The 24417-nt window shown below is 30.7% G+C and overlaps 3 protein-coding genes across 3 annotated transcripts; 1 reads left to right on the forward strand and 2 right to left on the reverse strand.

Moving 5' to 3' along the window:
• The first annotated feature begins 2779 nt into the window (after window positions 1-2779).
• On the forward strand, window positions 2780-6582 carry LOC137825342 (TATA box-binding protein-associated factor RNA polymerase I subunit B). The gene is made up of 4 exons (XM_068631014.1): window positions 2780-3521; window positions 4039-4839; window positions 4967-5100; window positions 5941-6582. The coding sequence occupies exons 1-4, from the start codon at window positions 2900-2902 to the stop codon at window positions 6547-6549; spliced, it is 2166 nt and encodes a 721-aa protein (XP_068487115.1). The 5' UTR covers window positions 2780-2899; the 3' UTR covers window positions 6550-6582.
• Window positions 6583-9363: 2781 nt separating this feature from the next.
• On the reverse strand, window positions 9364-13115 carry LOC137811075 (endoglucanase 24-like). Its single transcript, XM_068612662.1, has 4 exons — window positions 12436-13115; window positions 11185-11484; window positions 10323-10484; window positions 9364-10224 (listed from the first exon to the last, which is right to left on the reverse strand). The coding sequence occupies exons 1-4, from the start codon at window positions 12853-12855 to the stop codon at window positions 9616-9618; spliced, it is 1491 nt and encodes a 496-aa protein (XP_068468763.1). The 5' UTR covers window positions 12856-13115; the 3' UTR covers window positions 9364-9615.
• A 1190-nt stretch (window positions 13116-14305) lies between these two features.
• On the reverse strand, window positions 14306-17826 carry LOC137811083 (uncharacterized). Its single transcript, XM_068612674.1, has 5 exons — window positions 17427-17826; window positions 16198-16367; window positions 15660-15726; window positions 14681-14747; window positions 14306-14582 (listed from the first exon to the last, which is right to left on the reverse strand). Exons 1-5 carry the CDS (start codon window positions 17698-17700, stop codon window positions 14483-14485), a joined length of 678 nt encoding a protein of 225 aa, XP_068468775.1. The 5' UTR covers window positions 17701-17826; the 3' UTR covers window positions 14306-14482.
• Between the last annotated feature and the right edge of the window lie 6591 nt (window positions 17827-24417).

Raw genomic sequence — 24417 nt, forward strand, 5'->3', positions numbered from 1 at the left:
TTTAATTTTATTTTATTTTTAAAATTTTATTTCATTTACTATTACTATTTATAATTTTATTACTTTTTTATATATTATTAATATTTTAAATTTTATGTATATTATTATTATTTTATTATTTTTATATTTATATTATTAATTTATTTTCTTTTATTATTATTTATAAGTACATTTAAATTATTATATAAATATATTAGTTTATTATTATATTATATTACCTAACTTTTTCAGAATTCACTATGCTCATTTTCTAACTCTCCCGTAAATCTACACCTTTCTGACAAATTCTTTTTACAAATAATTGTCTTTTAATACGAGTGAATATTTAGCTGAGCCAAAGATATCACATAACTAGTCGCCACCAAGTGTTATTATCTTTTTCAAATTCTGTAGTCCATTCATTTGTAAGTCTCTATATGCCTAATCTGTTGGCATTTTTTTTTAAAATCTTCAGCTATTTCATAGTTTATCCACTAATTCTTCAATCCTAAATCAATCATTTTTCTGGTATGATAGAATTTTTTTTCCTATTTTAAAATGATGGTTAGTAATGAGGGGTCAGTTTTGAAAAATAATAATCAGAAAAAAGGTAAATCTAATGATAGGGTGATTATAGAATAAAATTTCTTGTGTTTTAGCACTATTTTAGTGTAAAACTTGTATTTTTACCTTAAATAACACATCTTTGACTTGGTACAACCAAGCCCTCCCTTATACACTATCAATTTCACCATACTCATCTTCTCCAATGCCCCATATTCTTCCTTCACCACACCTTTACTTATCACTCTTGAACCTTATAAGTGAAACTCATAAAAATCAATCATCTTAACCTTCTCACTCACTTCATTATCATTGGAAATGAAAGTTGATGCATATCATGAAAATCACGCAGTCACATGTTGTCTTCTCCGAGTCCAACTTTTTCTACATTATCTAAAACTGTGATCATTCACATAAATTTTATGTTGACCAAAGAAAGAAAATTACGTGTTTTTACATAACTTTTTCATAATAAAAATCGTGCTATGACGTAATTTATCCAATTCCATAAGAAAAATTTATCCCCTTATATAATAAAACTAATAAATTGTATCATTTTAATAGAAAAATCATTTTTTAATATATGTTTGTGTAGAATAGAAAAAGATAGGTTTTAACATAAAATTTACACTCTACAATTTACTTAAATTTCCTAATGTTTTGAATAAAGTGAAAAAAATTGAATGTGTTTGGATTGAAATATGTTAGGAAAATTTATTGATATATGTAAGTGATGAGATAACTGTAAATCTATTTTAATTTTTTTTTAATGGTGTAAATTTTAAGATTACAAATTTACTCTTGTATATAAAAAATAAAATATTAATTAATTTTTTGCACATTTTAGTTAATTAAATAATATAAATTTATAATTATAAATAAAAAATTAAAAACATTAAATTAAATATTTAATTATAATTATACTATTATTTATTTTATTAGTCAAATTAGTGTATTTATATAATTTTAATATTAGTTATGATTATTTAATTTATATTATATAATATTATATATGTATTAAGTATATATTTTTATTTATATAAGAATATTAATATTAATGATGATTTTTATTTAATTACCTTATTCGTCCGTACATTTGAGGTTAATATTCAATTTAGTACTGTAATTTTAAAAAAAATCAATTTGGTCCTTATGTTTTTTAAAAAGTATTCAAATTAATCATTTTCTTTAAGTTTCATCCGACACATTGAGAGTTATTATTATTATTATTAATATTACTAATAATAATAATAGTAATAATAATAATAATAACTTTGAATCTCGCATCTCTCTCCACATAACCATGTTCACATAAACACCCTCTCTGTCACATAGACACTCTTTCTCTCATGTAAGTAACTTGACTCAGTTAGACTTACAAAAAATGACTAATTTGGATACATTTTAAAAAAACATAGAAACCAAATTAAGATTTTTAAAAACCACGATACTAAATTGAATATTGAATCCAAATGTAAAGAGAAACAAGGTAATTAAATCTTATTATTATTACGAAAATGTTAATAAATTTTAAAAATAAAATGAGTATTTAAAATTTGGACAAGATTTTTTTAATATATTTATAATTTAACAGTATTATGATATATGATTTAAATATCAATTGAATTCTATTATTTATATTTTTAGAATTTAAATATTTAAATAGATTTTTTATTCTTATTAATAAATCAAATTTAAACTATTATAATATATCAATTGAATTTTATTATTTATATTTTTAAAATTTAAACATTTAAATGGATTCTCTATTCTCATCAATAAATCAAATCTGAATAATGATAATTTATCAATTGAATTCTATTATTTATATTTTTAGAATTTAAATATTTAAATAAATTTTTTATTTTCATTAATAAATCAAAATCTGGATTATATAATATATAATTAAATTTTATTATTTATATTTTTATAATTTAAATATTTAAATAGATTTTCTATTCTCATTAATAAGTCAAAGTCTACATTACTGTTATATATAATTGAATTTTGAATAATATAGTATAAATAAAATCACTAAAATAATAGTCTATAATTTCAAATAATGATTAATAAGAAAAAATATTTTTTAATATTTCTAAAAATAAATACAAATAAAATATTAAATTATAACAAAAACAAAAAAGACAAAAAAAAAACACCTAAAAAATCACAGAAAAAAAATCATAAAAAACAAAAATTGGAAATTAGTAATATTGTAATTGCCAGTTAGTCATTCGATTGGAAATATTATTTATTTATTTTCCTTCTTTTATCTGTTGAAATATTATACCTGATCATTGTCTCTCACACAGGCACAGAATACTGGCGAAAGCTGTAACAGTGTAAATATCCAACAATGGTTGATTTCCATAACTTGACTTGTCAAACCTGTAACAGTGTGGGTCTTGGTGATGGCTTTGATGGCTTTTTCTACTGCCTTCGATGTGGCTCTCGATACGAGGATGTCGACGACACTGGTGTCGATGCCGATGATCTCTTCAATAAGGGAGAAACCGGTGGCGGTGCTGTCTACATCGCCAGTCACCAACGGCAACGATCTGTAGCAATCAAAGCCGAACCCATATCTCAGCATGACTCATTCTATAATTCCCAGTCCAATTTCATTAGGAATCTAGGTTTAGAAGATGACACTCCTCAACGAAATGAACTTGTTCAAGTTAAAGGAGAGGAATTTGATGCCGATCAGTTTATTGAGGAAAGTCCTTCAGTTCCTAATGATTTTGGAGGCTCAGTTGCAAGCTTTGAAGATTACCACAACGAGATAAGGATGCGGTATGTGATGGGGTTGCAGCTGATGATTGAGCTTCAGTGTGAAGCATTGGTGAAGGAGTTTAAGGTTACCCCTCTAATTTGTGGCTTGGTTGGGCCAATTTGGTTGAGATTTGTCTCTGGGACTGGTGTTTTCGATGATGACTGGGCTGATAAAGTAATCCATAACTCTGAGATGCAGAAAGAAGGTAACACAGTTTCCTGTCTTGTATTTCTACATTTGAATTACAACACATGTGCTCTGTTTTGTTTCATGGTTTGGTTCTGTACATTCCAGTCAATTTTCCTATATAGGGTTTGGTGCATGCTCCTGGTTCAGTATTGAATGTGATGTTCCAATTCTCGGTTTGTTTTGCTTGTAATGTATGTGGGGCATTAATATGTCCTGTTCACGAAAGGTTTCAGTACATGCTTTCTGTTTCTCTTAAAATTTAGCGAAACCTGGTAAGTAATTGAAGTGTTTACTCTCTCTAGTATATCATATATGATAGTCAGAACTCAATTTAATAATAATATTCATTAAATTTGGATTTAGTTATCAAATTTATTGTTTGAGCAATAGAGTAAGAGGATGAGCCTGACAATTTTATACTAACCTATGTTTATCAAGTCTGTACTACAGTCTTTCTGCACTCAGAACGAGATGTTTTATTTTCATCTAGCATATCTTATAGTTTGTTGAGTTTATTTCTTCATTGGTCTCAGATGAACCTGAAGAGCATAAGCCACGTTCTAAATACAAAGCAGAGCCCCACAATATATTTGGTCAGCGAGCTGTGATGATATGGTTTAGGTCTTTAAAGAAAAGGATTCCACTATCTTGTACTCTTGCTGTTTCATTTCTGGCATGTCATGTTGCCAGGGAAGCTGTCTTGCCATCTGACATGATGAAGTGGACGTGTGAAGGGAAGCTTCCATATTTTTCTGCTTTTATTGAAATTGAAAAGCGCATAGGACAACCTTCAAGTGCATGTCCTATTAGTTCAAGTGTTATGTTCAGGCCCCAGCGAGCTGTTCCGGTACAGAAGCTAGAGTCATTTGCTGCATCCATTGCTCATTTCATAGGCTTGGAGTTACCTCCTGTTAACTTTTACGCAATAGCTTATCGTTATCTCAAAAAATTATCACTTCCTGTTGAGAAGATACTTCCTTGTGCATGTCGCATATATGAATGGTCAATGCCTCCATCTTTGTGGTTATCCCTATCCACTAAGTATTTTAGGCTACCTACTCATGTATGTGTTATGTCAATTCTAATAGTAGCAATAAGGATATTATATAACATAAATGGCTTTGGAGAGTGGGAGAATAGTTTGTCTCGTAATGATGATGCTGTGGAAAACAGTGAAAGGGGTAATGCTTTTTCCACCAATAATGGACATGATTTTGCTGGAGAATCTAAAGATTCAGCTGAAGATAAAGAAGGAACTCAAAAGCATGAATTGGATTCTGCCTGGCTTATCCAACACCTTCAAGCAAGATATAATGAGATTGGGGATATCAATGGTGAAGTTATTGTTTACTTATGTTATTATCTTACTATATTGAACCTATGTTGCATGAATACATATTCTATTTTCATACTATTTTTTGCAACAATTAAATGACTATCTAACATCCAGTATTTGTGCAGAGTATACGAAGGACTTGCCTACGTATCTCAAATACTGTAGGGATGTTGTGTTTGCTGGATTAGAGCCATCTTATGGGAATCACGAGGAAGAAAATATGATAGAATACCTATGGAATTTTTATCAGAACGAAGAGGTAATTAAAGAACTTAGTTATTCCATTGGCTTGCACAGGCCTTTAGAATTACGATGCCATGAAATTGTTTTCAAGTTTCAACTTCTTTCTTTAAGTCTTTCTTGTGATATTCTAAGAAAGAAGTAGGCCCTGTGCCTCTGCCCTTTTTGTGTATGGGAGATAGCTCGGCTGTTCATGATTTTCAATTTCTTTACCCGTGGAGCTTAGAAAATAATTTGGCTGCGACAATAAAAGACATGAAAATTCCATAAAATTGCCACAAAGATTGGCTGACTTATTTCTTGAAATCAAATTTGTATAAAATAGAACAAAGAGTGGAATTTATTTTCCGTTTCCTGCAAAGTTAAGGGGCTCAATCAATTGCCAGCCATTTAACTATCTGTAAATTTCTTAATCAGGTTTTGTTTTATAAAACTGATTGGGAGAACATGCTAAAAAATGACACGTTGCTTATTTTTACATGTTATTATTCGAATACATTTACTTAGTTTCAACTATCAAATTTATAACATCCGTGTCTATGATTCCTGTGAGAATTGCTCAATTATTTATGGATCAACTGATATTTCACTGTTAGTACCTGCACTTTCTACAGTTTTGTTGTTCTCTGTCATTTGAATCAGTGAAGGGATGTGCATTTGCATTCCCTTAATGAAATATTTAAGTAATAGTGACTGCGGAATTTTTGCAGACATATAAAATAAAATTTGTAGTCCTGCATCTCCTAAATGTTATGCAAGGCAGATTTGACTAAATATACTTAATTTTTATAAGTTTGATCTATCTGCCTAGGAATGTCTAGTTATATGTTGTTAACACTTTTCTTTTTTTTAATTTCAGGATATAAAACCATTAGAGAATGTAGGGCAGTCAAATTCTTCTTTAAACCAAAAGAGTTTGAAGGATAAAGAATGCATTGACAGGACCTCCAAGCAGGAAAAGATTAGAGAAAAAAGTTTTAGTGAACTATTTCCTGGTGATGAAAGCTGCCTTGAAGATGACTTGTCTGGAAGTGTGGATGATAATAGTTCACAGGAGAGTTCCTCAGAAGGCGAAGAAGACTCAGATTCCCATGATCACAGTTCAGGAAAATCTGGAGTGAGAGAAGCCATTAGACAGATGAAATTAGACATGGAAGAGAACAGATTTTGTTATATACCACCTAGTGTCAAGCGAAAAAGACTTGATTATATTCACTATGCAAGAAAGAGGGATGAAGGTGCTCTGACCTATGTTGCCCATGCTGATTATTACATTTTGCTTCGGGCTTGTGCCAGGATTGCACTAATTGACATTCGGATTTTGCATATTGGTGTGTTAAGCCTCGAGAGAAGACTTGATTTTTTGGAGGAACGGACTGATAAATGCTTACATTCCAAACCAACTAAGATTACATGTCAGTTTTGTAGTGATCAAGCTACGCAAAATGTATCTGATTTGAATATTTGAGAATTGACTACACTAACAACTAGATTTGAGAAAGGATGCTTCATTGCTTCTTTTTTTTTCTTTCATTTTCCAATTATTCATAACAGATAATAGGAATTATAAGATGAGACGATAAGAACCATAGAAAGAAATTAAAAAGATAACATGAATTTTTTGATTGCTAATGAATGAGCCTTTCAAGTGTTTTGGAGCTGTATGTTTCAAACAGTTGAAAACTGTAAAAACCTTTTTCTTTATAAAATGAATTTGAAATTTATTATTTTTCGTAGTCCTTTTTCTTACAGCTTTACACATTTTTTTACGTGGAAACTGTTTTCTGCGTTGAAAAAAATAATTATCTTATAATTGTTTTTTATGTTAATTATAACCTATGAGGCTTAGATATTTCTCTTAAATGACTGTATATTCGTACGACACTCATATGACACTTATCGGTGAAATGTTCAATTTAAAAAATATTTGTTGGATTTTTTTAAAATTCTAGCAAGGTTCTAACACAATTTTAAAATGTATAAATACAATAATTTTCTAAAAACTCAAATTTATTATATAAAACAAATTCTTTTGAATCAGTCATGAAAAATATCTTCCTGCTTCCAAGAGAATTTGAAACATACTTTTACACATAAATATTTATTTTCAATTTATATAATTCAAAATTATATAATATATAGATCTGTGTCTCCGTGTCCTATATTTTAGAGATTATACGCATCCGTGTTAGTGTCCGTATTTGTACTACATAGATTATAACAATAATGATTTTATATATTGTTGATTATTAAAATAAATTAATTTTCACTAGAATCTCAAACGCATTTTTGTAGTTTGACGTATTTCCCAATTTTCTATTATGAAAGAATTAATTAAAATAATATATAGCATAGGAAGCAATCACATAAAGATAACATATTAGTGTGTAGTATATATGGTGTATTAACGTCGTATTCTGAATATTGTTTGCACATTTACACATATTTACACTTGACCTTATTCATTATCATTTTCTTATATCATTTTAATTTTAGATACACTAATTCTAATACTTAATTATGATGTGACAATATGTATCATCCAAATCATGGGAAAGAATCATTAGTCTTGCCACCAACCTTTGTGTGAGTGCCATATATACCTTATCTAAATATCAAACTGATCCTATCAATGACTTTTCATAAACAAGGACATGGGTGGTGTCAGGTGCACTAGGCCCGTAATGTCCCAAAACTGAAATTCTGCATTATGAAAATTTGTTTGGGACGGGAGGAGTGGAAAGTTAAAGGTGTGGGAAAGTGTAAGAAGAAATTGTGAAAAAAATTAGTGTCAGGGTATGTTAGAGTGGATGTGTAAAGAAAGTTTATTTAGATTTGAGTGATGTGGTGGTTATAAGAGTATTTTAAATTATAAGATTATAAATTTATCCTTATATATAAAAAAATTATTAATTTTGTGTATATTTTAGTTAATTAAAATAATTTAAAATTTCATTTATAAATAAAAGAAAAAAATGTAAAATTCAAAGAAATAAATATAATTTTAAATGTAAGTATATTTTTATTATTTTTCATTTTATTAATTTAAATTAATTTTGTTATTTAAGTTATTTTATTTAGATAATTTTAATATTATTTATAATTCTTTAAAATATATTATGTTAACATAAAATTATTATTAATAATAATTTTCATTATTAATATTATTGTATGAAGGACATAGTCTTTTCATCTCATTACACTTTCCTTTCTCTTCAATTATGAGAGGATCCTAAATATTCTCAACTTTCCATTTACTCTCATCCTCAACCTCCCCCTCTTATAGAAGCAAATAAGGGTGACATTCATTCCCTCTCAACCTCCATCACTCCCAAAATCAAACACACCCTTAATTCTCATTCTGAGTCTTTTGGAATGCTCTTTTACATTAAAAAATACTTATTAATTTCTGCATATTCTTTTAAGCATTCTCATTGAATAAGTGACTGTGACTCTCCTTTTATCATTGTTTTAAATTTTAGATCACTTAACCAATTTATTATTGGTTGTGTATCTGAAATATTGGTGATATATGGTTTTGTTTTTCAAAAGGAAGGGAAATATAGTTTATACTTAATTTTCTCAACCTTTTTTGGGTTAACCTGCATGTTTTTCTTACACAACAATGAATGATACACATATGCCTCCATTTAACATACATATATTAAACAGTTATTTTTCTTTCCTGTCTGTCTTTTAATCACATTATATATCCATTAAACTTACAACTTTTTTCTTTCTTTCTGGATATATGTCCGGTGTTGACTAATATTGAGTTAACATGAATCATTTCCAATGCTGTGGTGGTTGAAAATGGTAGTAATTGTCCACCTGCGAAGCAAATCCTTTTTGTTCATGATCTCTTTTCATGTACTGTCATCTACTCATTAGTGGTTGATGCTTCTTGCTAGAAATAATTTCACTCACTTAAGAATTGAGATTAAATATAATTTTTATATATATATATATATTTCTCTTCTGAAATATATTTTAAGAAAAAAATCGTGATTAAATTTCAAATTTTAAAACTTACAATATCTGAAATCCTAACGATACCATCTTGGTGTACTTAAATTTAAAACAAGAGTAAATAATTATTTTTTTATGAAGTTTTGCAAGTAACAAATATAGCTCATCATGTTCCTCCTATCTTTCTTATCTTTGTACTTACTTTTCCATGCGAGTCCACGTTAAATTGCTCATTTTGTACTTGTTTTCGTCTGTGTTAAATACAATATTGAAGATATTTAAAAAAACTAAGAATTTAAAACAAAATAAACACTTTACTACTCACTAATAACTTTTAGACAGTTAACAAATTAACCCTTATATACAGGGCAACAATCTCGAATATAACACTTAGAAGTAATCACCCCTTCTTTCTATTGATTAAAAGTCAGAAGCAGCTTTTGTGAGCACAAATTTAGTAATGTTCCTAAACCCTCTTGATTATTTTCTCAAGATGAGAAACATCTTCAGGGTATATCTTTTCATTTAGGAAAAAAAAATCCTATATATGATGGTCATTCTTACATCAACTAAAGCTGGGATTTGCAGCAAAATATGCTAACACCCCAACAAATGGTGCATTAATGTACGTGGTAGGTTCAGATTTCCTAAAATCAATTCGATCATCCTCATAATCATCATTTTCATCAGGTCCTCCAACAATGGCTCCAACAAGTACATTAGGATTGGGATTTGTTGAGTTGAAGTAGATTGAACCTTCTTTGCATGCAATGAACTGGGGATGATCCTTGATGGAGGGTAAAGAAGAGGCACGGTGGTGAATACGTTGAGGATAGTAGTTGCTATAGCCAACCATGTAGGACAGTCCCATTGGGTTTTCACCCAAAATGTAATCAACTTGCCTCTTGGCATGTTGACGAAGAGTTTGTGCACTGACATAGACATTGCCACAATTGATGGCTTGTGAAGTGTGTGTTAGGTAATTGGCATACACCAATTCAAGGAAAGCAATTGAAGTTGCATGTTGCAGGTTGCTGCCTCCGGGTCTGTACACAAGCCCACCAGGTGTGTACTCAATGTTTGAGCTTGATGATTCAGGTATCAGTGTGCAAATGAACCTCTCTGCTGAGGACTTGTAGGACTCAAGAGAGTACATGTTTCCTTCTATAACTTCCTATAAATTTCATAAATCTTTTGGCTATTAACATAAATTTGGTGAGTTTTTAAAGTTGTGGTTGAAGTCAGTGAAGGAGTAATATATATGAGGCTGACCTTGGAGAGAAGTACGTTGAGGCCAGCATGCTTGTTGTCCCAACCAAACTCATTGATGTTGTCTTCTGCACCAAGAGTTTTCCCATTGCTTTCAATGTAGTTTAGGAAATTATCCTCCTGTGTCGCCCTCCTTAGCCATGCAGCTCCCCACAACAGCTCATCCTACCATTTTCATATTAACTCACTCATCAAAACAAAACACAACACAACTACCTCAACTTCCATTTCTTTCTTTTCTTGTTTTTCTAGGACCCAAAATATAGACTTCTACTATGAAAAGGCAAAAATTATTGAGCAATTACATTCACTGTGCTAGCTACCTAGGGAGTGGGCACTGGGCATTATTGCCAGACCTAGCCACATGCATGTGACATCTTCCAACTACCAAAATTATAGGTATTTTTATTACTTTCTAGTTAAATTTTTTAGTAATTAATCTACCCAAAATTTAATGAACAAGTTATTTAAATTAAAAAAACATGTAGAACTACATAAACAATTCAATAAATTAACATTTTAATATTTTTTATTTTTTAATCATATTATTAAGTTGTCTCTGAGTTGAAAAAATTTAAATAACCAATCAAATTTTGTTTTATACTTTTATACTTCTTAGATGAACTAACTGAACAAAATGATATATATATATATATAAAAGATGGTAATATCAGTCAAATATTTATTATATTTTTTTATTGTTGATAAAAAAATAATAATATATTAATATATATTAGGTTATATTATTCAGAATAAGTTATTTATTAAAATAATATCATCTCAATTAATTTAATTTTTAAAATTAGAAACTTAAACATGTACATAGTTTATATAATTAAAGAAAGTGATAGTAAAATGAATTTACCTGATAGCCATCGAAATCACAGTAATAGGGGCAGGCATTATACTTCACGTTTTCATTGTCACTGTAAGCACCCCTGTAGTTATCTGCAAATTCAAAGGCAGTAATGGCATTTCGAAGCAGTGTCTCCGAGTAACCGGGGTCCGATGACCGGAACGCCATGGATGAAGCTGCTAGTGCGGCGGCGGTTTCGCCGGCGACATCGGAAGCGGCGTTTGGTGCATCAATAGCATACGTAGTCCTCGCCGTATCCATGTCCTCTGGCCTCTCCCAACAATCGTGATCTGAGTTTGGATCACCCACCTATGCCATTCACATCACCAAAATAAATAATATATTAATCCATCTAATTAATCACAAGTTTACGTAAAATAAATTTTTAATTTTACTAAAATGGTTCGTGATTATCTTTTTATTTATTTCATGGTATAAAGCTAATAAAATGATTCGTTGTTCCTTTATTCTTTTTTGCGTTTAGATAACGTATGCTTCCTTCGTGACTAAGATGGTTATAATTTATTTATATAAAGAAGTATTTTTATTCTCTATTATTTATTATCAGTAATTTTAGGATTTTTTTATATATACTTTCAAGTAAGTAAGATTTTGGAGATTGTAATTAAAAGATAATGACTTGATGTTTTCTCATCTTATTTCTACAATTATGTCATTCTTTTCAATTTTATTATAAAAAACTATGTTAAACAAAATGAATTATCTTATAAATGCTTCATCTGAACGTATTAAAATATAAAACTTATTTCATATATTTAATTATAATAATATCTCCAATGAAATCCATAAACGTAACTCAATTTATCATAAGAATCAAATGGAAAAAGAAAAAGGTTTTGTTGTCACCGTCAGCAAGGACCGTTTTTAAGGCTACTTATAAAGTTAAGTAAATTGAATCTACAATTATTGTTTTTGTAGTTGAAACTCTCCAAGTTTAACTTTTTCAGTCCAATTTTTTTTTCTTTATCAGCTTTTCACCTAGTATCCATAATCGAGCCAATTCTACTGTCTTCTATTTAAAATCTATTGATCAAAATCAAATTTGACTAAAAACAGATGAACACACAAGTTTTCTCTTCACAATTTCTAACGTCAAGTTTTACAAATCTTTCTAATCTTATCGGAGTTTCAGTAAATTTGTTGCTTTTGGAATTATCCGTATCTCAAAAAAATCACCAACCCAAAATAACAATTACTTTTGGATTAAAATAAAAACAGCGAAGAGTAATTGGAATTTACCTGAACGAAAATTCGATTGGGCTGAGAAAGAGTCTTGAGAAGATAATCAGTGGCCCAACGAATTGCGAGGAGTGCGTTCCTGAGCTCATTGGGAGGCATGACGTCTCCGAATTCCAGGACGCTCCAGGCCAGCATTGTGGTGGTGAAGGCCATCGGAAACCCGAATTTCACGTTGTCGCCGGCGTCGTAGTAACCGCCGGTGAGATCCGTGTTGTAGTTCCAGCCGTCACTGAGACCGGAGTTCCCTCGCCAACTCACTCTCTGATCCTGTGGCAGGAATCCCGATCGCTGTCCCTCGAAGAAAACAATGGCCTTCGACAATGCGTCCCAATAGTCGTGGGCGCTTCCCATTCCGATCAACACCGTCTCAAACACCGCAACGTAGAACAGCCTCCTCCACCACGCCTTCATTTTTCTCATCAATCACACACTCCTCTCAACTCAAATCACATGCTTCCGCATTTGTCACTTCGGAGCTTTTATATTCTGTGGGTCCAATAACCTTTTTCTCTGCTTCCTTTTCATTCCAATAATGATAATTAAGATTTATCCTAAGCTCTGCTCTCGCAACCCAACCCAAGTGTTTATTTATTCCACCCCATCTTAGATCGGTTGCGTTTGTCGTTTTTAAAACACAGCACCAAACTGGATTCTGGCTTAATCTAATTTCATTCTATGCTACCAATCCGACAACATTGTCACACTCCACTTCAGGAACTTCCTTCTATTCAGATTATTAAGAACACTAATTAAAGTAATGATAACGTAATATATTATGTTACCTCTTTAAGTGATCACATTACTCAAAACTGAATATTTATCACTTCTGTCTTTCAAATAGAATAAAATAAAAAAAACCTTTTCTACACAAATATAATCACTACACAGTACTAAATTAATCAGGGCTTTTCGTTTTTCAAATAAAAAAATGGTTGTCTACTTATTTCAAGAGATTATCGAGCTTAAATGGAAAATTTTAATGAATGATATTCTACACTTGTTTATAAACAACATACTTTCAGGAAAGCTTGTCCCACATTTTAAAATACAGTTGATGATCCTTTGATTTGAACGTGCATGATTAATTTCTATCCGCAGCAATTAGAAGCTACTACTTCTAACCATTTTTATTATTAATAGACACGTTCTTTATCTTGCAGGAGTATTTTACTAATTTATATATGCATAAAAATGAGAAATGTTTCCAAACTCGGTTGATGAGCTAGTGGTTCCACAAATGTAGAGCAGCTACAGAGAACATGAATGTTCTTTATCTATATTCATGGTAGCACGAAAAAAGATAAGCTCTTTCTTTTTTTCTTATTTAATATTTATTAAAATAATCTATTTTGCATAAATAATTGAAAATCAAGGGCCATTTCCCTTCATACAAATGTAAAATTTTACTTCTTTCAATTGCCCACGTACATCAAGAATTTCTCTTGTGCTTAACATTCTGCAATCCTAAAAAAAAAACCTCGATCTCTATATTTTGTAAGCCATTTCAGTGGATGATCAAATAGTTTAATTCACATTAGAGAGAAAAACATTAGATTCTCAAAAATAAAAGAAAAAAACGACAACTCATCCGTCCCTTTGGACTTTTACTATGACTTCAATAAAAAAGACAGTGGGGGTACTGTCAAACCAGTATACCAAATTTGGGGGTCCACATTGGAAGACAACATAGGTTGTAGAACCAAAAACACACTATTCGGTATAACAAATATACACATCAACTCTGGCAGAAAAAAAATATTTAAACCAAGTTCAGAATGTAGTAAAGAAAGTGGCCAGTGTGTAAAAATTATTTATAATTCAATTACCTATATATAAAAAATTGACCTAAGGTAAAGAAAAATGGCCAATATGTAAAATTGAATTTATTTCCGACACGAATTACAACAACTGTCACCTTCGTTCGCCTAGATAGAATGTCGAAGTAGTTCTATAATGCACCTTGCACATCAGGGGTGATTGATGATCGAAATCTAAATTCGTCTTAAGGGAGCATGGATTTACCAAACATGCAAGGTGTACTGTAGAATTAGTTTAGAATGTCATTTAGGAGCTCTTTCACATAGTTACCCACTCTGTTCAAGTTTTTGGCTACACCGGATGCCACCAGGCCTGCATTTCTTTGAAACCTGCAAATTTAGAATCTTCCGGTGTTAGAATTAGCCGCATCCTCAGTAATAGGCTTACAACAAAAGTTAACACGTGTATGCTGAAAACTTCCACTTGCCTGTTCAAGAACTCGGTTGTATGATTTGGAGGGGTGTATCTTCGAGGTTGAGGAGTAGGATGTTCATCTTCAGGACAAACAAGACCAAAATCTCAGAAATGAAAAGGCACAGTATGTAAAATGTACAAATAAAAGAAATGAAACTATCTACAAATAATAGAAGAATCTTAACTAATAAAATAAGTAATACGCAAAACCATGAAAATCATTTTTAACATGAAACAATTGTTTGGCGTAGAAATTCATGCATAATGAAAAAAAATCGCATTGCAAAACAATGACATTTTTTCTGGTTCTACAGGAAAAATACTAGCCTAGGAGAACGAATTACCCCCCAACAGTTCTAATTAAGGTTTGACAATACTAAATGAAGCTCAATTTAACAAAAAAAAAACTCCATTTTCTTTTTTCTAGTGATGGATGGATACTCGGGGATTTTTTTCCTATCTTGGTCATAAACTAATCCAGTATTAATCAAACTAGGGTTCAACGCACAGAAGTGAGAGGAAAATAAAAAGCTTTTATTGGTCTATAAGCTCTCAAATTCAAGAGTCTCAGCTTCTCTCCCAAACTGTGAATTTCCAAAAACTGAATGCAGAGCAGTTTTTCTCTAATTACATAATTGCCACTAATAACTGTCATACTAAGTACTCTATGTTATACACTGACTCATAGGTCTAATTCTCTTCTAGTCTCTTCCTGTTCCTTCTAAAATACACTTCAGTAATTGAGATCAAGATAATGTCGGAAAAGTACACAACAGATAAGGTGTCCAACTGCTTCTGTGACTTTGCCTATGAACTTCCAGTATAACATGTTTGCCATTTTGGGAAAGTTATCATTTATATAATGAGGGAACACAAATTAATCATCTCCAAGATCAAAGAGAGTTATCCAAATATGTTTGAAATGAGGAATGAATGAAAAAGAAAGTTAACCTAGAAGTCTAGAACTATTAAAAAACTAAGAAATTCAATACCTTCAGTTTTATGAGTAGCAGGAACATGGCTAGGAGAGGGATTTGAAGCTTTCTCTTCTAAGACAACCTGAAACATATGTTAATAGTGTCATAAACTGAGATCACATTACCGTTCACAGTTTGAGTGATCACTGGTGCACCACCGCATCTCCACTTCTGACTTTTTAATTTTAGTTTTTCTTCAGAAATGCTAGGTTGCTAGCAACAATCTTATAGACTCTTCACTATTGGGTGGAAATCATGAGAGTTCCCACAAACAATAAATGAGACTCATTAGAGAAGCAGACCCAAATTACTTAGTGTCTCTGCATAACTATTAATGGTGGTGTTATGGTTTAGCAGTTTTCTTCTATCTTTAATGACTTCACAAGTTTATTATTTGGTTCCCCCCTGTAATAAATTGTTGCTTGTGGCATGATATGTGCAGCTTTATATTACAAGAAATGTGTACCAGCACCCAAAGATACCCATGGAACAAGATAAACCTAGTTTTAGAAAATAGATAAACTACAACGGAATGGTAATCAAGATATATAACCTCAAGACCAACGCAAAAGGGCAATTTCGCTTTTTTATCCTGCAAGTCAGCTGAAGAATCTTTGTTGTCTAAGTACACAGAGTATCCAATACAGGCATACTTGAAATTTGTAAGACTGCGGCCCTCTTTCGAAGCTTCCAACTCAGTTTCTCCCACAACAAAAGGGGGTACTGGTTATATGAATAAGAACATCAATATCAAAACCTTAAAGGCTTATAATAAAACAAATATTAAACTCTCCTGAGCAGAGAAAATTATAGACAATAGAACCAATCCGAAAGAAACATAAAAAACATAACATAAAAAATAAAGTACTAAAAAGTAGTAATAGAATAATTTAGATGAAGGATAACCATGAAAAAAATGGAAGTAATGACTAACGAATATACTGGCTAACTAAACTGACAAATTGACAAAAATAAGAAATAAAACAAACATTGTAAATATACAGGGCTAATTCTTAATAGCAAAATTTGCATACTTATTGCCACAAGAAAAAGCACTATACATTAGACTACTAAAAAATATTAAGTTTCAAGATTATCAACTGCATGTGTATAATTTGAATCAAAGTTCGTAAGAAAAAAGGGATACAAAATAATTATTGCCATAACAAAAGAACTATACATTAAGCTTCCAAAAAATATTAATTTTCAAGATTATCATGAACACGTCTAAAATTTGAATAATAGTTCGTAAGAAAAATGGGTAAAAGGAAACAAATTAGGTTGTGAATGATTTTTTTTGTTTGAGCTATAAATGATTTTGTGTCTGCTGAATGCTAACCCAGCTCCCTCTCTTTCCACAAACTAATACTGATGATTTTTCTTAGTAGCAACTACCAGGATGAGCACAAATGCCATATTTCTAATGATTTCATGTACAAACTAACTGCCACAGCAAGCAAATTAAAATCCATCTGCAAGAACAAGTCAAAACAAGAAATGCAATGCCATCTTGAATACGTTGGTCCGCATCTATAGGTAAAGGAAAATGTAGTCCACAAAAATAAAATAAAAATTACTCCGCTAAATGGATATCAACGTAGCTCTGAATTAATCGATACATTCACTATGCTCAGAATACCATGTTTGATATTCGGTAACCAGATTTTAAAACTTTCACACACAGAATTTTATTTCATGCACTTTCTGTTTTTATTGCTATACACTTTTTCAAGAATCGAACCAACCCACTAAAAATTGAATTGTAGACCAAGAGAGAGCGACCTTGCTGGAGTGTTCTGGAGAAGCCGACGCATGTGGGGTTTTTGGATTTTGTTTTGTGAAGCGATGAGTAGTAGGTACATCCCTTGCACGATTTTCCTTTGGATCCTCTTGTGGTATGAGGCGGGTTAGGGTTAGGGTTTTGATTGGAATTTGGATTTGGAAATGGATTTGCATTAGGATTTTGATTTGGGTTACCGTTGGGAATGGGATTCCGAGGTTGAGCACCACCTGCTCCTGCTCCTGTGGATGCAGCTTCGTCGTCGGAGACCGCCATCGTCGTTTCGCTTTTCTTGCTCTGTCAGGTTCCCATGTCTGCGTTTGATTTCAATGAGAAGTACACGGAGAAGGGGAAAGACATAGTTCAGCATAAAACGCAGCAATGGATACACGACACCACATTGCGTTTTGGGTTGGGCTTTTGAGTTTATTAGTTGGCAGTTTCATCCTGCACCCCTACATTTTTCTTCCTGCACCCCCACAATTTTTTAAATTTCGAAACTGACCCCACAATTTCGGAATCTGAGAGTGTGCTACGGATTCGACAATCCAAAAGTGAATCATGTTGCATTTCAGATGAGTGGGTGTTCTGGAAGCAAAGTTTACATAAATTATTGATTTCCAGATTGTTGAATCTAGAAACCTAATTTCTATTATAGATTGATGGATCTGGAATGATTTTTTTCAATTATGAATTTCTGAATCCGGAATGCATATTTTGAATTATGGATTGGCGGATCCGGAATGGTTTTTTCAATTAGGGATGTTTTGCATTTTTTTATTTTGGATTAACACTATCATTCATGTACTACCGAAAGCATCAATCCGGGAGATTACCGGATGCACCAATCCAAAAATTTACCAGAAGCGTCAATCCAAAAATTTACCGGATTTCATAATCCGGAATACAAGAAAAAATATACAGTTTATATAGGGACCAGTTTTGTCTTTGCGCAACCTTTTGGGAGTGCAGGAAGAAAAATGTAGGGGTGCAAGAAGAAACTGCCTTATTAGTTTTGGATATGAGTGCAGATCCAAATTCCAAACTGGGCTACCCTCTCACAAGTTGGGCTCTGCATTCTGCACCCCATAATCTGAAATCCATTTTTACCTTCTAATAAATGTGTATTATGGAATGTATAATTCCAAATACAAAATATCTAATATATTTTGAATTGTATATTACAAAATATTTTTTTATATTTTTATTGTATATGAAATACATCTTTTGTATAACGAATTATATGTGTTAAAATACATTATTTTTGGATTTTTTTTAAATATATTTATATTATATTTGAATTAATATCAAACACAATTAATTTATTTTAAAGAGTCATTTTTATATTTTAAAAACAAATTATGTATTTAATAAAAAAGGTATTATTTTTAATAGGAACAATATTTACCAAAATTAAACACAATAAATAAATGATGATAATATCTAATGTATTAATAATCAAAATGTTTGTACAATATCATTGTTAAATTTAAAAATACAAAACCTAAGTATTAAAATTATGTCTTTGTTGTCTATTTCGTACAACGGGTGGAGGTTTGGTATAAATGGTTTCATCATCCATGACGCCATAAGCTAATTACAATTCACTATAGATTTTGTCCCACACTACCTTTTGCCACATGTCCACAGTCAATCATGCAATGCAGAATATTGGCAATCCTCCTGAATATATTATGCATTTATTGATTCAGTGCATTAGGCACTTTAAAATAAATAAATAAATAAAAATCTTGGCAACGTAAAAATTGAAATAACTCACTGAGAAGCATGCTCTTATTGTGATGGCAGTCATGTTTGACCAACATCTGAACTATATGGCCAACAACGCGACAATACATTCAGTTGATCATCATCCTCCAGAGAAAGTATGTAGGGGTGTGACACTGCTTTTTTAATCAATGCATGTATGTGACTACACATGATGAGGGTTACAAATGAATCTTAGTGAAATTGTTATCTACAATGCTTCGTACGTTTGTGTCCAACTTCACTCTATCGGATCCCTAATGGAAATCCTTACCAAGATCATGTTACAGTGTAATCAGTGACTTATGAATATGATTTTACTTGTATCTGTTTTAGTAGTAGGGAAGCCAGTGTCACATTGGTAAGAAAATGGTCGAAAAAGTGCAATCATTGATCATTAATGACAACAACTACACCTCCTTTAGAAGGTGTGTGAGGCTAAAAAATCGTCTGCTCATATTCAAATTGGCACAACACAAGCTCGGGAAAATAGAGTTGTGAGCACGCCCTAAGTTGGATATATCCCGAGAATTTAGTTATCGCCTTAAATAACTTACTAGGTTGATGATTATCATGAGGATTCCATAACACAACAACATGGGTAAGATCATCGATCTAGACACGCACAATAATATCCATACATATATGGTGCCTAGTGACATAACGACACGCTCGAGGAAGGAGCTCCTTATATGTGGGGAGTGAAATCCCTTATTCTCATCCATGGGAAGTGTTCATATCTCTATGTCTAATACTTCTGAATTGAATATTAGTCATATATTTAATTCAAAATAAATTTAAATGGTTCAAATTATGTGTATTATTTACATGTAGTAGCGTGACATAACTTCCTTATTATTTTGTCTACTCAAAGCAAGAATTCCCAACTGATCGTACATGAGGATGAATGCAACAACTCTCCGTGCATACCCACCACATATCCTCAAATTGTTGAATAACAAGTTTGTCACATTAACCAATGTCCAACTTTTATTAGCAAAAAATTGAGTACCCAATCAGATGCAACAAATAAGCGTGAGTTGTAAACTTCCCATTTGTGGTGTACAATGCACTCCCTATACACATTGCACAACCAATTCACTCGCATGTGAATACCACGACACTACCTCAACTCTATCTTGGGGTCACAGAAATCTACCCCAAGTTGCTCAACCAACAATGATGACACGAATGTGAAATTTGTCACATAAGTTCAAAACTACCTCCACATTTAGGACATGCAATAATGCAGATACATCATCCAAAATGATGGTCATCTCACAACCAAATGGGTAGAAATTGTTGGTGTCGTGGTGCCACCTCTTAACAAAGACTGGTATGAGATCTTTATCGGCAATCTCATAATTAATGTTGTACAATGACAATAGCTCAGTGTTAAACATTAGAACTTGAATTTGGGGATAGAACCCAAACATACGCAACTGACTTCACTTTTCCTTTATTCAATAGTGATGCAACAACAATGATAATGAATGTAGTTCCAACAAGCTCTCCCATTCACAAACGGAGGAAGAAAAATTGGAACAGATGCCAGCAAGGGATGCAGTGGAAGGTAGAAAGAAGTGAGGAGAAGAAATGAGAATGAATGTATGTTAAATATAAATACATAGAGAATTAGTTTAGTCTTTTCACAAACAGTATGGGAGTGCAGTTGAAATTTATGGGAGTGCAAAATGCACAGTCCTCACAAATCTTCTCGTATATTATTTGAATTATTCAATTGTAGATTCATTACGATAATATTACTTTTGCCTTTAATTTGATTAACTATAATTGCTTAAAAATATTAATTATAAGTAAGGGTGTAAATTATTAAGATTGTATCCTGTAAATCTAATTTATTTTACTTAGCTATCTACTTTTACAAAGGTGAAGAATATCAATGCAAAATTGGATGATCTTCTAACTAATGCAATAACGAATGAAAAATAATATTTATACTAAATATTTTTTTGTTAATTGTCTTTTTCTTTTACTTAGCTATCTATTTGTAGAAGGTGAAGAACCTTTCCAATGATCTTCTAACTAATGTAATAATGAATGAAAAATAATATTAATACTAAATATTTTGAAAATAATAATAGTACCATTTTTTTTGTTAATTGTGTAAACTTTTGTAGGATTATCCATGTTATGTATAATATTGGTTTATTTGGGTAGATTTTTTTGGAAGTGTCCAATATTATATCTAATATTTGTTTTGTTGTTATTTAGGTGTGATAATTAGTTCTAGATATTTATTATAATTAATTTGATAGTTACACGTTTTAATATTGTCTATTATTTCATAGCATTTCTTATATATATACTTTTAAAAATACATGAATTAAAAAGAGAGATTATAGTTTTATATTAAAGATTTTGGAAATAGATTATGAAGGTAATGGTGATTGCTCTAGGAAGTAGGCAAGGCGTGCAGAGTAAAAGGGAAGTGCCGTGTTTGGCATGTGCACATGAGTTGTGGTGCTTTTCATTTGGATTCTTTTATTATATAGTTAAGATTCATGAAGAACACCATCAGAAGCACGTTGTGCATTGAATGGAGGGTGCTTCTACGCTCTTATTGTCCTACCAACAACTGCTTTTCACATGGACAACATTACACCCAGTTCAACGTATACTTTTCTCTGCAACTTTTCGGAAGCACTTATGCACCCACGTCTACATAAGATTCTTCCTAAGTAGAAGAAAAACAATTTTTTTTAAACTTATAATTATTTCATTTATAAATTCAAAATAAAATGTTTTAGAAATTATAATATACAATGAAATATTTTCATCTCTAGTCGATTTGAGATCTCCAATACACTCCCTTCACATCGAGAGTGATAGTTTATGCAACTCATGGGTTAAAATTTACACTCACTTATATATAATGAAATATCTAGTCGATTTTCAACATATAAGAAAAGACTTATGTAAATTGATTTTCAACATATAAGAAAAGACTTATGTAAATTAAGTTACACATAAAGTAATTTTAACCTATACATATCAAGTTTATTATTTTTTTATCAATTATATCTCACGAGTGTTTGCAAAATGATGTGATTATATTTCATTATTTTCTTACAAAAATTAGTATAATGTTTTTAACTATAAATTTTTTTTAACTCAAATTAATTGTAGATATTCATAGTGTCGATTGTTTGACGTCAAATTCAACAAGTAAACATTTAGTAAGTCAACATTAACTAATATGATTTTGGTCATGTGTAAAAAACACATGTTTGCTCATAATTTAAAAAATATATATATTATATTTAATTGCTTTAGAATAAAAACTTATCGCAAAATTAAGGAGTGTGATATTGCTATATAGATAATGACTGGAAAAAAATTTGTTAACAAAATGAGTCTAATTTTTCAAGACTCTAAATATAATATTTCTTTTAATTTAAGTTCATAATTTTTTTTATTTCATTTTATGTTTAGTTGCATGATATTTTTTGTTATAACAATATAACACTTGAGATAAACGCATAAACAATAAAACTAAACATAAATAATATAAGGAATGGAACTTAAATCTTCAATTTTTAAATAACAAAGTTATTAATTTAAATAAAAAACATGCAACATAAAATCAATAAACAACAGATACATAATTAAATATACCATATCCCACACCTTTATTTTTATCAGAAATTCATTAAAAAAAATAACATAAAACAAACAAAAAAAGAGCATGTGAGAGTCATGTGATCCTCCTCCCCTTTGTAAAAGTAATCATTCTATTGTGAATCAATCAGTTGTCTCATGCAACATTTACATGCTTACATCCAACTATCAAAGTTAACTAAGTCTTATATATGACAACAAGTATTTATTAATTTAATAAATTATTAAGTTCAATTATTATAATGATAATAAGTATTATTGAAGATTTTTTAACGTAAGTGAAGCAACTCGTTACATTTAAACCAATTGAAACAACGTCATGTGAAACGATGTAAGAGAGGGAGTGGTGTTTCAAAACCGCTTGGTCTAGTGTGTCAATTAGAATATTACACATGGAAAGACATTTGAGTAGGCGCAAAATCTTGAAGTGACGTGTTTGAGGATCCCATAGGAAGGTTTTAGAACATTTTTTAAGTATTTTCGTTCTATTTGACTCAAAACTGGGAGATTGTGTATTGTCTCACACTTAGGAGGTCAATCCATGTCTGACCAAATACATTGTGAAGGGGGACCTCATGGTAAAATGTTTAGAGAAATTCAAGGTCTAAACGTTAAGTAATAGTAAGTCGCTCTTTAGATGATAAGTTTATCAATCATAAATTAATTAATTTTTAGACAATGAATGTGTCGATTATGAGATGTCATTTTTGACAATTCTAATGACATTAACAAAAACAAAGATTATATTATAGACAATTTTAGAACTTGAAAAACAACTAAATTTTTAAATTCATAACTTATTTTTTTTATATAATCTCCTCTATCTTGAATCAATTTTCAGTAGTTCAATTTATCACTAAAAAGAAAAAGTTTCTATAATAAGGATACTTAACCTTATTTATAATCCCTACTTTGAAAAAGTCACATTGAATCAAAAACTTATAAACTTCCAACTAATTTTGTCAAAAAAAACACCTTTAATTAATTTCAATCCCTTCATCTTTAATTAACAATAATAATATTAAAAAAAGACCACCTAGCCATAACAACGCACAAACCTCCAATAAAAAAAAAAGTAGTTCATCAACCATGTGCTTATGTGACTTTTTGACAAGGGTTCATAATCTCTGAATTAAGAGTTGTTTATTACGTATAGATTTAATATGAGTTGAAAAACTTAAAAAAGTTATTTACGTAAATCGTGGTTGTGTCATAGTTTTTTTTCTTTTTTTTAAGGAAGGTATTATCGTGAAAAAAACCAAAACCAGTTCAAAAAATTACCCAAACAGTTATGTTAGGTTTATATGGCAACTTCCTCGAGAACTAGCATGCATAAAATTTCAATCTTAAAGGATATAAAATAAAAGACAATTAGAGGAGTGAAAATTAAATTTTAATACGAATTTTCATATTGTATCTCTCCTACTTGTGAAAAATATATAAATAGTTTGGTGATTAAATAAAGAGAACATTAGGAATATAATTAATATCATCTTAAATTAAAAAATATAAAAACAGATAACTTTTCAATTTTTTTGCAATTAATGTCCTTAACTAAGTTAATAAATAAATAAAATTTATGTT

This window comes from Phaseolus vulgaris, chromosome 11, assembly GCF_000499845.2.
Source record: "Phaseolus vulgaris cultivar G19833 chromosome 11, P. vulgaris v2.0, whole genome shotgun sequence".
Lineage (NCBI taxonomy): Eukaryota > Viridiplantae > Streptophyta > Magnoliopsida > Fabales > Fabaceae > Phaseolus > Phaseolus vulgaris.